This window comes from Microchirus variegatus (genome assembly GCF_963457635.1).
Source record: "Microchirus variegatus genome assembly, chromosome: 15".
NCBI lineage: Eukaryota > Metazoa > Chordata > Actinopteri > Pleuronectiformes > Soleidae > Microchirus > Microchirus variegatus.
The window spans coordinates 24,640,752-24,654,116 of record NC_139816.1 but is presented as its reverse complement, the minus strand read 5'-3'; the positions used below and the strand labels follow the sequence as shown (position 1 = coordinate 24,654,116).

At 43.2% G+C, this 13,365-nt stretch overlaps 1 protein-coding gene across 1 annotated transcript in view; it reads right to left on the bottom strand.

The window, feature by feature from the left end:
- Positions 1-6,457: 6,457 nt before the first annotated feature.
- lama1 (laminin, alpha 1) overlaps positions 6,458-13,365 on the bottom strand; it is a gene marked incomplete at both ends in the record, with an annotated part of 24,913 nt that continues 18,005 nt past the window's right edge. Inside the window, 21 exons of the mRNA XM_083901827.1 lie at positions 6,458-6,612; positions 6,756-6,969; positions 7,066-7,199; positions 7,303-7,456; positions 7,541-7,693; positions 7,895-8,084; positions 8,172-8,278; positions 8,382-8,562; positions 8,728-8,922; positions 9,007-9,158; positions 9,242-9,385; positions 9,466-9,580; positions 9,707-9,848; positions 9,923-10,067; positions 10,195-10,345; positions 10,922-11,046; positions 11,130-11,283; positions 11,409-11,542; positions 12,666-12,815; positions 13,004-13,158; positions 13,261-13,365. The exon at positions 13,261-13,365 is cut by the window's right edge and continues 78 nt beyond it. Coding sequence (XP_083757953.1) covers positions 6,458-6,612; positions 6,756-6,969; positions 7,066-7,199; positions 7,303-7,456; positions 7,541-7,693; positions 7,895-8,084; positions 8,172-8,278; positions 8,382-8,562; positions 8,728-8,922; positions 9,007-9,158; positions 9,242-9,385; positions 9,466-9,580; positions 9,707-9,848; positions 9,923-10,067; positions 10,195-10,345; positions 10,922-11,046; positions 11,130-11,283; positions 11,409-11,542; positions 12,666-12,815; positions 13,004-13,158; positions 13,261-13,365 — 3,155 coding nt within the window. The remainder of the gene's footprint in view (positions 6,613-6,755; positions 6,970-7,065; positions 7,200-7,302; positions 7,457-7,540; positions 7,694-7,894; positions 8,085-8,171; positions 8,279-8,381; positions 8,563-8,727; positions 8,923-9,006; positions 9,159-9,241; positions 9,386-9,465; positions 9,581-9,706; positions 9,849-9,922; positions 10,068-10,194; positions 10,346-10,921; positions 11,047-11,129; positions 11,284-11,408; positions 11,543-12,665; positions 12,816-13,003; positions 13,159-13,260) is intronic.

The window sequence follows — 13,365 nt, the reverse complement described above, 5'->3', positions numbered from 1 at the left end:
AAGTTTGGCTTCGATACGTGAAATCGTTCCTGATATGTACAATTTTGTCTGGCTGTGACGGGCGAATGCTTCCGAAAATCAAAAATCCAAGTTTCGTGAAGATCGGACAAAATTTGTGACCTGTGAAAGTTAGTTTCTCTTCCTATTCAATCCAATATGGCGGAGGAACGCCAAGGGTCAGTAACACTATCTTCTATTTCCTCACTACCCTGGTTCCGGCCGGACGTTCCAGGGTTGGACCGGTGGAGAGATCTCAAAAGGTCTAGGAGCAGGAGCTTCCTGGCTGACAGGAATAAGAAAACTTAGTGTGCTGTCTTTCAGTGAAGTCCAGCCAATCTGCACTTCTGATGCATCATTCTGTGACACTGGAAAATGACCTCAAAGTACGCCACCAAACCAAATGTGACTAAATAAAACACCTTAGTCAACAACCTGAACCTGGTTACATTTCTGCTTTGGTTGTAATATACTGACATGTTTTTTTGGGGGGTTTTTTAACACATTATGAGGACAACGGTTGTTTTGTGTGAACGAACTGAACTGAATCACATACTGAACTGAATCATATGCTGAACTGAATTACTTACTGAACTGAGAACTGAATCGCATACTGAACTGAATCACATACTGAACTGAATCACTTACTGAACTGAATTGCTTACTGAACTGAATCACTTACTGAACTGAATCACTTACTGAACTGAATCACATACTAAACTGAATCACATACTAAACTGAAACACTTACTGAACTGAATCACAAACTGAACTGAATCACATACTGAACTGAATCATATACTGAACTGAATTACTTACTGAACTGAGAACTGAATCGCATATTGAACTGAATCACTTAGTTAATTAATCAATACTGAACAGAATCACATACTGAACTGAATTACATACTGAACTGAATCACCTACTGAACTGAATCGCTTACTGAACTGAATCACATACTGAACTGAATCACATACTGAACTGAATCACATACTGAACTCAATCGCTTACTGAACTCGATCGCACACTGAGCTGAATCACTTACTGAACAGAATCACTTACTGAACTGAATCACAAACTGAACTGAATCCCATACTGAACTGAATCACTTCACAGTCATTCCTGGTTCTTCTTCGTCTTTTGTTATTTGTGGGTTTTGTTCGTCTGCACTTGTTTTTTCCACGAATAATCTTCAGGTTAAATTTATCGTAATATCTTTAAGTTTTCACTCTGTCATAAACTATTTCACTGCTTTGTATTTATTGTTATCTAGTTTATCAAGCTCTTCTTTAGTTGTGCTTCCGTGCTGTGCAGCTGCTCTCCGCTTTGCCTTCTTTACTTTCTATTTTTTTTCACTCCTATCTTTTCCCTTTTATGGAATACTGGTCCTGGATACCAATATATCATCTGGAGCTTGTGGATTAAGTTGACCAAAGCCATTTTCAAAAGAATTTATAGCTTCTTCATGATCGCATGAGTGAGGCCTAGCATCAGCTCAAGCCTACACTACAGTAAGTGTACATAGCCGAGGCTAAGTAGCAACAGGATGCCGCCCTACTCCACTGATGATTTCCATAAACTTGTACAGAAGATCGCTTTGTTGGAAACAAAAATCCAAAGGTTGGAAGTAAATGTGGAGATTAATGGACTGTGTGGAAATGAAACCACTCTTCCTTTCAGACAAATGAGCGCACAAGAGAATGCTAACAGACAGCTAGTTAGCACCGATAAGACTGTAAAGCAACAGAAGGGCTGTGATCTTCGCAGTAAATCTTCAGGCCCTCCCTGGAACACTCTAGGGGCAAAGCCAAAGAAGAAATATATCCCGTGGGACCTGGGTGGGCGAATAACAGGCAGAACTGTTCACCCAGAGATCTCTGATGCTACCGGCTGGCCAGCACTACCATCCTCCTCCTCCTCTACCCCAGTGCAGAGCAGGCCACAACCGTGGACACCTGCTAAAGGAAAAGCCAACAGCAAACATCCCGTACAACACACTGTAAAAATGTACAACAGATTTGCTCCGCTACTACAGGATTCTGCATCTCCATCTGATGACCTTGGAAAATCCTCATCACCACTGAAAAGAGTAAGGTTGGAACATAAATCAGAAGTTAGCAGGCCGGAGGCAAAGATAACAACTGGGCCCCAAACTCTGATTGTGGGGGATGCCACTGTCAAAGATGTGAGATCCATGTGCAGTGGTAACATAAAAGTTCTCTGTTTTCCAAAGGATATGGTTCCTGACATTACAGCAAGAATCCCTGGTATTGTTGCAGCAAACCCGACTGTTAGAAAGATCATTTTGCATACAGTGATGAATGATGTTGTGAAGCAGCAGTCTGAAGGGCGAGCAGGAAGAGTATCCTCTATCCTCAACACCAAAAGCTGCCTGTGAGGATCCACTTTCCACCCCCCCCCCCAAACCCCACCTAGTTCACCATCCATTGTGAGCATGTTGTCGCCCTCGTCCCCCCTCTTGGAGTTCACTGACCAAATGAACAAGCTGGTCATCGCTGGGACACAATTTACCCCCCGGCCCACTGCACCTTTCTCTCCCCTAATGCCCCTGCAACGCCCCCTGCCTTCAGTAAAGTTAAGACATGCACCACCCCCACCCCTTCTACACAGCGTCAGACTCATTCTCCCCAAGCTGATAAGAGCTCAGCACACTTAGATTTTTCTATATCTGACTGCTGATGTGTTGTGGGTCCAGGCTCTAAAGATGTCACTCCAGACTATTCCCAGCGAAAGTCGGGGCCGAGTGTACTGGAAGCTTCTTTAGTTCATGTCATGATTGGTAATAGAAAAAGAATGTATAAATTGCCAAGAAACAGGGTAACATCAAATTTAACGTCTATTCCATGTCAGCTGCAGTCAGTCCACACTTGTATGGATACTGCCTCTAACACATCAAATCTAGCACTATTAAATGTCAGGTCATTAGCAGGCAAATCGTTTTTAATTAATGATTACATTATACAGAACCACCTAGATTTTATGTTCATAACTGAAACTTGGTTAGGCCAAGAAAATAGTGCAGCAGTCCTTATCGAATCAACGCCTCCTAACTTCAGTTTCATTAGTGAAGCTAGGGTGGATTAGAAGGGAGGTGGAGTTGCCATTTTGTTTAATTAAACTTTCCAATGCAAGAAAATGCTGTATGGAGATTTCAACTCCTTTGAATATGTTGCTGTTCAGTCGAGAAACTCATGTCGTGTAATATTTCTTACCATTTACAGGCCTCCAAAATATAATGCAATGTTTTTTGATGAGTTTTCCAAACTACTGTCTATTATCTGCATTGGGTTTGACCGTGTGGTTCTAGTGGGTGATTTTAACATTCATGTTGATAATGTGAATGATGGATGTGCAAAAGAACTCTTAAATATTCTTGATACCTTTGGACTCTCACAGCATGTAACATATCCAACACATAACAAGGGCCATACATTGGATCTAATTATTTCCAAGGGTCTAAACATTTCTGATGTGGTGACTGATATTGCTCTTTCTGATCATTACAGTGTTCATTGTAAAATGACCATCCCTGCTAGTATTAGCAAAGGAGAAGCAGAGGTGATAAGAAAGCGGTCTATTAACAATAACACCTGTACATTATTCACTCAGGCTTTTATATCATCACCAGCTCTGCCCTCAGCCTCTGTTGATGACCTTGTGAATAGTTTCAGCTCCAGTGTTGTAACTGTTATGGATGCCATTGCTCCGATTAAAACCAAAGCTATCTCTGGAAGAAAAAAGTTACCATGGAGGAACGCCACTCAGGTGAAAGCTCAAAAAAGAGAGTGTAGGCAGGCTGAACGCAGATGGCGGAAAACCAAACTCCAGGTTCATTATGACATTTATAAAGATAGTCTTCACATCTATAACCAAGAATTGAAAAGGGCAAGGCAGTCTTTTTTCTCTGAGATTATCAGAAATAACACCAACAATGCCTGCACTTTAATCACTGTAGTCGACAGACTGACAAACCCTACAGTATCTGTCCCTCCAGAACTGCTGTCCAACAAGTCATGCAATGACTTTGCAGCTTTTTTTACAGATAAAATTCAGGGGATAAGACAAACAGCATGTGGCTCTTTCGCAGGCAACTTGGTTATGTCACCGGTTCCTCCTCAGCCTTCTAGAAACCTAGAAACATTTCAACTCGTAGACCACACATCTCTGACAGAAACAGTTCAGAATCTAAAATCCACGACCTGCTGTCTTGATGTGCTGCCTACAAGCTTAGTGAAAGATGTCTTTAATTGTGTTGCCCCAGATGTATTAAAGATAGTTAACACTTCTCTTCTATCAGGACAATTTCCCAAGGCCCTGAAAACTGCAGTGATCAAACCTCTTTTGAAAAAGCCTAATCTGGATGCCTCTTTAATAAGTAACTACAGACCCATATCAAACCTTGCATTTTTGTCCAAGATCATTGAGCGAGTTGTTTATCAACAAATTCACTCTTTCATGACCCAAAACAATCTCTTCAATGCTTTCCAGTCAGGTTTTCGACCACACCACAGCACTGAAACTGCACTTATTAAGGTCTTAAATGACATACGTCTTAATAATGATGCATCAAAAACTTCAGTGTTGGTGTTACTGGATCTCAGTGCTGCATTCGACACTGTTGATCACAACATGCTGCTCCAAAGACTGGAGAAGTGGGTCGGAATTTCTGGTACGCCGCTAAATTGGCTCAAATCTTACTTAGAAGATCGTGACTTCTTTGTCTCACTGGGCAATTGTGAATCTGAGCGAACAAAGATGACATGTGGGGTCCCTCAAGGCTCCATTCTTGGGCCACTCTTGTTCAACATCTACATGCTCCCACTGGCCCAGATCATGGAATATCATAACATCTCATACCACTCATATGCTGACGACACACAACTCTATATTACAGTGTCACCACATGATTACGGTCCATTAAAGTTGCTGAGTGAGTGTATCCAACAAGTCAATCAGTGGATGGGCCAGAATTTTCTCCAGCTCAATGCAGAAAAGACAGAAGTTATTGTTTTTGGTCCCAAAAATGCGAGGCTTGAGGTCAGTGACCAACTTGACTCTAAACACTAAAAACCACTGACCAAGCCAGAAATCTTGGTTTAGTTATGGACTCAAACCTGAACTTTAACAGCCACATAAAGACCATCACTAAATCAGCCTATTATCATCTCAAAAACATTGCACGAATCAAAGGATTTCTGTCTCAACAAGACTTGAAAAACTTGTTCATGCATTTATTCTTAGTAGGTTAGATTATTATATCTAATCGATCAAGCAGCTGCAGCTCATCCAGAATGCTGCTGCCAGAGTCCTGACCAACAGTAAGAAAATGGACCATATCACACCTTTCCTTAAATCATTGCACTGGCTCCCTGTGAGTCAAAGGATCAAGTTTAAAATCCTGCTACTAGTCTACAAGTCACTGAATGGTCTTGGGCCTAAATACATGTCAGAGCTGCTCATTGATTATGAAGCGTCCAGACCCCTCAGGTCATCAGGGACAGGTTAACTCAGCGTCCCCAGGGTCAGAACCAAGCAGGGCGAAGCTGCATTTAGCTTCTATGGTCCTCACCTGTGGAACAAGCTCCCTGAACACCTGAGGCGTGCACAAACTGTCAGCTTGTTTAAATCAGGGTTAAAAACATTATTGTTTACTGCAACTTTCTAATATTACCAATTTTAACCACTTTAACTTTCCTTTTTAATGATTTTAATAATTTTAAAATAATTATTTTAAATTGCATTTTTTTGCATGATTTTAAGTTGTTAAATGTTTTAAATTGTTGATCTTAAATTGTTTAATGTTTTAAATTGTTTTAATTTCATAATTGATTTTTGAATTTATTGTGCTTAAATTTCAAATGATTGTATATTACACTCATTTCTGCTTGATTTTAAATTGTTTGATGTTTTAAATGGTTTTAATTTCTTTACTTGATTTTTTAATTGATTGTGTTTTCATTTCAAATGTATTTCCTGCCTGTAAAGCACTATGAATTGCCTTGTGTAAGAATGGTGCTATACAAATAAACTTGCCTTGCCTTGCCTTGCCTTGCCTTGCCTTGCCTTGCCTTGCCTTGCCTTGCCTTGCCTTGCCTTGCCTTGCCTTGCCTTGCCTTGCCTTGCCTTGCCTTGCCTTGCCTTGCCTTGCCTTGCCTAGTGACTTCAAACATGTCATCAGACACAGATGATCATGGTGAGGGCAAATGTCACTAAATGTCATTAAACATGAACACATTTAAGGGTTAAACAGTTCACATGAATAGAAAAGAAGACCTGAGAAGTAGAGAATGTATTTTTTTATTAATCTTTGTAAAACAGAGAAAATGTATCAAAGTCACAGAGTAAAAAAAATCTAATTCACTCACAATCAGTGATCACATGAATTTGATCAGTTCATGGTGATCAGTCTGCTGATTAATTACAGCTTCACTGACCTTTGTCTAGACAACAGGACATGAAAAAGGTGTGACACCCAACAGGAAGTGGGCGGAGCTTGGTTTGAGAGTGTCAGTCAGGTGAGACTTGATGAGCTGAAAGTTCCGCAGACAACCTCTGAATCTGGAGCTGATGGACAGACAGTTCTGTTTCACCCCCACTGCAACAAAGAGAGACAGACAGGTCAGAGACAGACAGGTCAGAGACAGACAGGTCAGAGACAGACAGGTCAGAGACAGACAGGTCAGAGACAGACAGGCAGACAGATCACAGAGACAGACAGACAATCCCGCAGTGTCTCACCTGGATAGCCACCCAGGTAAACAGGGTTGTTGGTCTCAGCAGAGGTGGATTGTGGGTAAGGGTTGACGGTGGTGTAACTCCGCCCATCTATGGTCAGACTCAGGGTGTGTTTGGTTTTTCTGGCCAGCAGGTGGTGCCACTGTCCGTCACACAACACCTGAGCGACTGAATGTACAGACACTCGTCCAGCACCATTGTTCACGTTAAACACCACCTTCAGGCAAATTATATATTTAATATTAGTATGACATTTTCAGCAGCAGGTGCAGCAGATTTTACCTGAGAGTGAACATTTCTCAACAATACTCACCTGTCCATTAACCATCTCTAGTCCAATGGCATCAACCTTTGCACTGCTGACTCCCAGAAACACTCCGTCTGATTGGCTTGTTCGAAACTCCAGCTTTACAGACACATCTGAACCAACTTTGTACCCATCATGCACTGCACACACACACACACACACAAACACATGGACACACAGAGAGATTATGAATTTGATGAAACATCAGAATTTGAAAAACAAGTAATTTCTCTGATAACTCACTGAAGACGGCGTAGCCACTTCCATTAAAGTAACTTCCTGTTTGGTCTCTGCTGAAACAGGAAGTGACATCATATTGTGATGTTGGCTTCGTCAGATCCAACATTGCTCCGTTCAGACTGACAGAGCGAAGACAACCTGGTAGACTGCTGCTCACCTGAGGGACAGACACAAGTCCAAACTTCAACAAATCAGTTGGTTTATGTTGATTTATGGTTAGTTATTTATGGTTTGTTCTTACGTTGAGTCTCCTGCTGCTTGTGTGTGTTGGTGGGAACGAGCCCAGGTAAAGACGCTCATCCACGTCCAGCTGATTTCCTTTCACGGTCACTGATTTTGGACTTGAACCGTCAACAGAGACAGACACCAACCGCCTACTGACCTCAGCACTCACCTGAGAGAGAGACACACAGGTGATCATCAGACATCACAGGTGACATTACCATGACTACAGTGTGTGTGTGTGTGTGTGTGTGTGTGTGTGTGTGTGTGTGTGTGTGTGTGTGTGTGTGTGTGTGTGTGTGTGTGTGTGTGTGTGTGTATGTGTGTGTATGTTGGGGTGTGTGTGTGTGTGTGTGTTCGTGTGTGTACACACGTTATGCCAGTGTCCATCATTAACAACAACAGATGAGGTGATGGAGGCGGGGCCTTTCCCCAGGTCAGCTGACATCATCAGTCTTCCTCCTGTCAGTCTGAGGATGATGAAGTCCATGTGTTTGGAGTCAGTGAGGATAAGGATGGAACCGTCCGAAGCTCGGGTTCGAACCGACAACCTAACAGAGAGGCTGAGGAGGAAAAAAGACGACAGGTGAGAAATGACACTTAAGTCCACTTAGCAGAGCCCCAACCCCTTAATTGCCATGGAGACTCACCTCCTCCTGACAGTGTTGGGGTTGATGATGAAGGTCATGTGACTGTGTTTGGACAAACCAAACTGAGCTGCTGACGACAGGAACTGTGGCTCCGCCTCTGAAACACACTGCATTAAAGAACAATCATCAAATCATTCATCATCATTAAAAGCATGATCAGTATCTATCGATTGCATTCATCATTTTACAGTAAATAAATCTATTGATTACCGTGAGCGCTCCAGGTGTCAGGGCGCTAAGATGAGTGGGCGGGGCAACAGATTGGTGGGTGGGGTCTGGCGTTGGTTCCATGTCGTGTTCGTCAGGAAAGAATTCACCAACTTTCTCCTCCAACAGGCAGCTGTCAAACTCCGCCCCCTCATACCTGATCGCTCCTGATAGGTCAACCATCCTGCAGAGAAAATACTAACCAATCAGAGAGGAGGACAGGTGTGTGTGTGTGTGTGTGTGTGTGTGTGTGTGTGTGTGTGTGTGTGTGTGTGTGTGTGTGTGTGTGTGTGTGTGTGTGTGTGTGTGTGTGTGTGTGTGTGTGTGTGTGTGTGCGTGTGTCACTCACACTCCAGCCAATACCAGATGATGAATGCAGCCTCTGAACAATCTGGATAAATCATGTAATCTGATTGGTAGATGTGACTCCGCCCCTGAAGGCAGCCCACCAATGAAGAGGGAGGTTGGAGACGAATGAGAGAATCCAGATGACAAAAGAGGGGCGGACTTCAGATGATCATCGTTCACCTGCATGGACAGAGACCTGAGAGGACAGACAGACAGACGGACAGGTGAGAGACAGGAAGCTGAGACAGGTGTGGTAGATGTGTTTCCATGGTAACATTACTTCTTGTAGATGGAGACAATCACTGAATGTGTCTTTCCGTCACTGAACGATCCTCCATCAGGTTTCATCACCTTCACCCTCTGAGTGGCTCCGCCTCCTTCACCAAGCTCCACCTCTAGTATACCTGAGACCAGTTGAACAGACAAGAAGCGCTACACACACACACACACACACAAGGTTACAGTAACACATTAATGATGATGTCATCACACACGTGTGTATCATGTGACCTCACCTGTCTGTCTGAGCTGAAGCCAGCCAGCAAGATTCCTGACTGGTTTTTGGAGGAGAAGGAGAAGAGAAGTTCCGCCTCCCGACCTAGTGATGTGGGGGGGATCTCAACAAAGCCTGTTTTCAGCAGCGACACACTGCGAACAGCCTGAGAAACAATCGATCAATCATCAATCAATCAATCAATGTGATCAATCAATGTGACCAGTCATCTGTGGTGAGTGTTACCTTGACGACGCAGCCCTTCCTGACACCATATGCGTCTCGAAGCAGGTCAAAGTTCGAACGAGCAATTTCCACATTCTTTATACAACCAACATAGGACCTGGACACAACCTGTCGCCTAACAACCACACACAATCACACGCAGAGAGTTAAGACACGCCCATTCTGAGCTGAACATCTGAACAATGAGGTGACTATTCTGAAGACGTCTCGTCTCATCCTGTCACATGAGCAGCAAAGTCACCTGATTGGTCTGGAGACAGGAAGTCCTCCGATGTAGATGGGGTCCAGGTCGGAACGGTTCAGGTCAGAGGCTGTTCCAGGAGACTCCCCTTCCAACACTTCCTTCTCCGATGATTGGTCAGCAGCCATGATGGACAGGTAAACTGCACACCAGGTAACACAGTGAGAAACTCCGCCCCCTAACATGAATGACATCACTGCTTTAATGTATAAATACCTTTGCGTTTGTTCCTCTGCAGTGTGATCTTGTACCACATGCCGCTGTTATACTTCCTGTTGGAGGTCAGGATTAGAGCACCTGAGCCAAGGTCAAAGGTCAGACGTACACGCCCCTCCACCAGTTCTATGGACAGGAAGTCTCTCTGAGGAGACAGGAAGGAGATAACATATGTTTTTCCATACGCAAAGAAAGCTTTGATAAAGTGTGTGCATGTGTATGCATGTGTGTGTATGTGTATATGTGTGTGTGTGTGTGTGTGTGTGTCATACAGTGTTGTTGGAGGCCAGGTACAGCACTAATCCACCAGGTGACAGAGTTTTAAACAGCAGCACGATGGAGGTGGAAGTTGCACGCAGAGACTTCTGGACCACTGAGAATCCAGATCCATCAAAGTGGAAGGACGTCTCCTCAGTCTGTGGACTGACACAAATAATGACAGAGGTGGACAGGTTAATTTTAATTTAGAGTTCATTTACATGTGATTATATGAGACTTGGTATTAACATCCATCCTGAGTGATACATGCTCATCCTGACAGAGTTACTGACAACACAGTTCTGATCATAAACTCTCCACACTGTTGTGATCTGGTACTTAAATCTGTAATCAGATCAGTGAGCACAGAAGTTAATACCTCATCGGAACAGTCAGCAACTTATACAACCTCACTTGTGCCAGCAGAGACAAAAACCACTCACTCTCCTACACCAAAGTCCATAGACAAATTCAGTGATTTTTAACATCACAGCACACAGGAGTTGTTGATCCACTGCTGCCTCCATCACTAAGTTCAAATGTCTTATTTTGTCACTTCAGTGTTTGAAATCCTTTCTTCAGATTGACCTCAGTGACACAAAGTGACCACACGAGGCAGCAGTAGCTCCTGTGTCCCTGCAAGCTAAAATCACAGATTTTGTCTATGGACTTTGGTGTGGGAGAGTGAGTGGTTTACAAACTTCAGTGTCAGTATCTCAGATGTGTCTCAGGTTTATGTACCTGCTGAAGCAGCCTCCACAGTGTCCTTCTCTGCTGTCATAGTTCCACAGACCAATGTTCCTCTCGTTGAGTGAAGCTTCACTCAGACAACCCTGAAATGTGGTCGACCTCAGAACGGCGGTGCTCTGACATCACACAAAACAGTTATTCAGATATTCACTTGAACACACACACACATACACAAACACACACCTGTCCACCTGCTTACCTGAGTGTGAGCTCCCAGTCCTCCAATGTGGATCACAGAGTTCCTGTCAATGTCTAAAATTCGAGAAGATCCTGGTGATGAGCTTGTTACTGCAGGCAGTTGGTGTGTCTCTGATTCCAGCTGATGGACCGACAGAGACATTTGGGCGCCAAACCTGCCAACATCATCACATGACAATGATAAAGTCATCATGAGATCACATGATGACATCACAGTGACATCATCAGATCAGCTGTCTCTTCAGTCATGTGATCAGTGAGTGATGTCACACATAATTACCGTGTAGCATTGATTCTGGTCCATTTGTTGTTGGCGATGTTGAGTTCAGGAAAGTCCAGTCTGCTGCTGCCTGAACCCAGATTCCAGATCAGAGACACTTTCCCATCATGCATCTCTGCCGCCAAGTAGTCCACCTGATGACGTTCATAGAAGAAGAACGTGTGTGTGAGTGACACTGACCTGAGCTCAAATCTGTATATTAAAGTATATTTAATAATACATGTAATACACTAATATTTAATATGATTATATATGTTTGATAAATTAATCTCATCCTACAAATCTGCTGCTACAAATCTGACAATCTCAACACAATCTCCACACAAAACACAATCTAAACACAATCTCCACACAAAACACAATCTCCACACAAAACACAATCTAAACACAATCATCACACAAAACACAATCTAAACACAATCTCCACACAAAACACAATCTAAACACAATCTCCACACAAACAACAATCTAAACACAATCTAAACACAAAACACAATCTAAATTCAATGTCTGAGATTATAGGGATTTAGGGTGTTTGTTGTCGTGTTGTGTACATAGTGTGTGCATAGTGTGTGCATAGTGTGTACAAAGTGTGTACATTGTTGTGTGCATAGTGTGTACCTAGTTGTGTACATAGTGTGAGCATAGTGTGTACAGTGTTGTGTGCATATTGTGTACAGTGTGAACATTGTTGTCTACATAGTGTGAAAAATGGGGTGTACATTGTTGTGTACACAACAATGTACACTGCTGTGTACATAGTGTGAAAATTGTGTGTACATTGTTGTGTACAAAGTGTGTACATAGTGTGAACATTGTGTGTACATTGTTGTGTACAAAGCGTTTACACTGCTGTGTACATAGTGTGAAAATTGTGTGTACATTGTTGTGTACAAAGTGTGTACATAGTGTGAACATTGTGTGTACATTGTTGTGTACAAAGCGTTTACACTGCTGTGTACATTGTGTGAACATTGTGTGTACATTGATGTGTACAAAGTGTGTACATAGTGTGAACATTGTGTGTACATTGTTGTGTACATAGTGTGTACATAGTGTGAACATTGTTGTGTACATAGTGTGTACATTGTTGTGTACATGTTGGGTAAATAATGCGAACATTGTGTGTCCATTGTGTGAATATTGTTGTTTACAGTGTGTACATCAGCGGCCTGTCACAGGCAGACCACGGTCTGGGTCCAGACCCAGACTCTGTGGGGCTAGGGTACACCCTGTGTACATTGTTTTGTGTCGTACCGTAGTGTTGCTGCTCAGGTAGAAAAGCAGGTTCTGTCGACTTGTCGTCTTCAGGACGAGACTCAGGCTGTTGAAATTACTCGACTGGATCTCTGGTCTGTATGAACGGACACAGTCTCCGTCTCTGTCCACCTGCACGGCCACCTTAATCTAAGGACATGAGGACATCACCATGATCACATGATCACCATGAAACAAACATTGTGTTTGTGTGTGTGCGTGTGTGTGTGTGTGTGTGTGTGTGTGTGTGTGTGTGTGTGTGTGTGTGTGTGTGTGTGTGTGTGTGTGTGTGTGTGTGTGTGTGTGTGTGTGTGTGTGTGTGTGCATGCAATGCACACCGATGCAGCCTGTCTTCTGGCCTGATCGATCAGCTCTCTGATGTCCGACAGGTTACGTCCCAGTTTTTCTCCCAGAATGCTCAGCGGCTTGATTCGCTCTATCAGATGCTCTGTACGCTGCTCTGCCTCCTCGAGTTTACTCTGGGCCTCATTGGCTGGACACAAAAAACAATGGTAAGTAACTGGTTAGTACGTGGTTAGTACGTGGTTAGTACGTGGTTAGTACGTGGTTAGTAAGTCTGATCAAGTTTACAGACCTGCTGCGCCTGTCTGCATCACCAGCTCGTTTGTGTCTCTCACTGTGTCCATGGTATTTTCCACCAGAGAAGAAGAATCTTGCAACTGATCACTGAGTCTCTGCA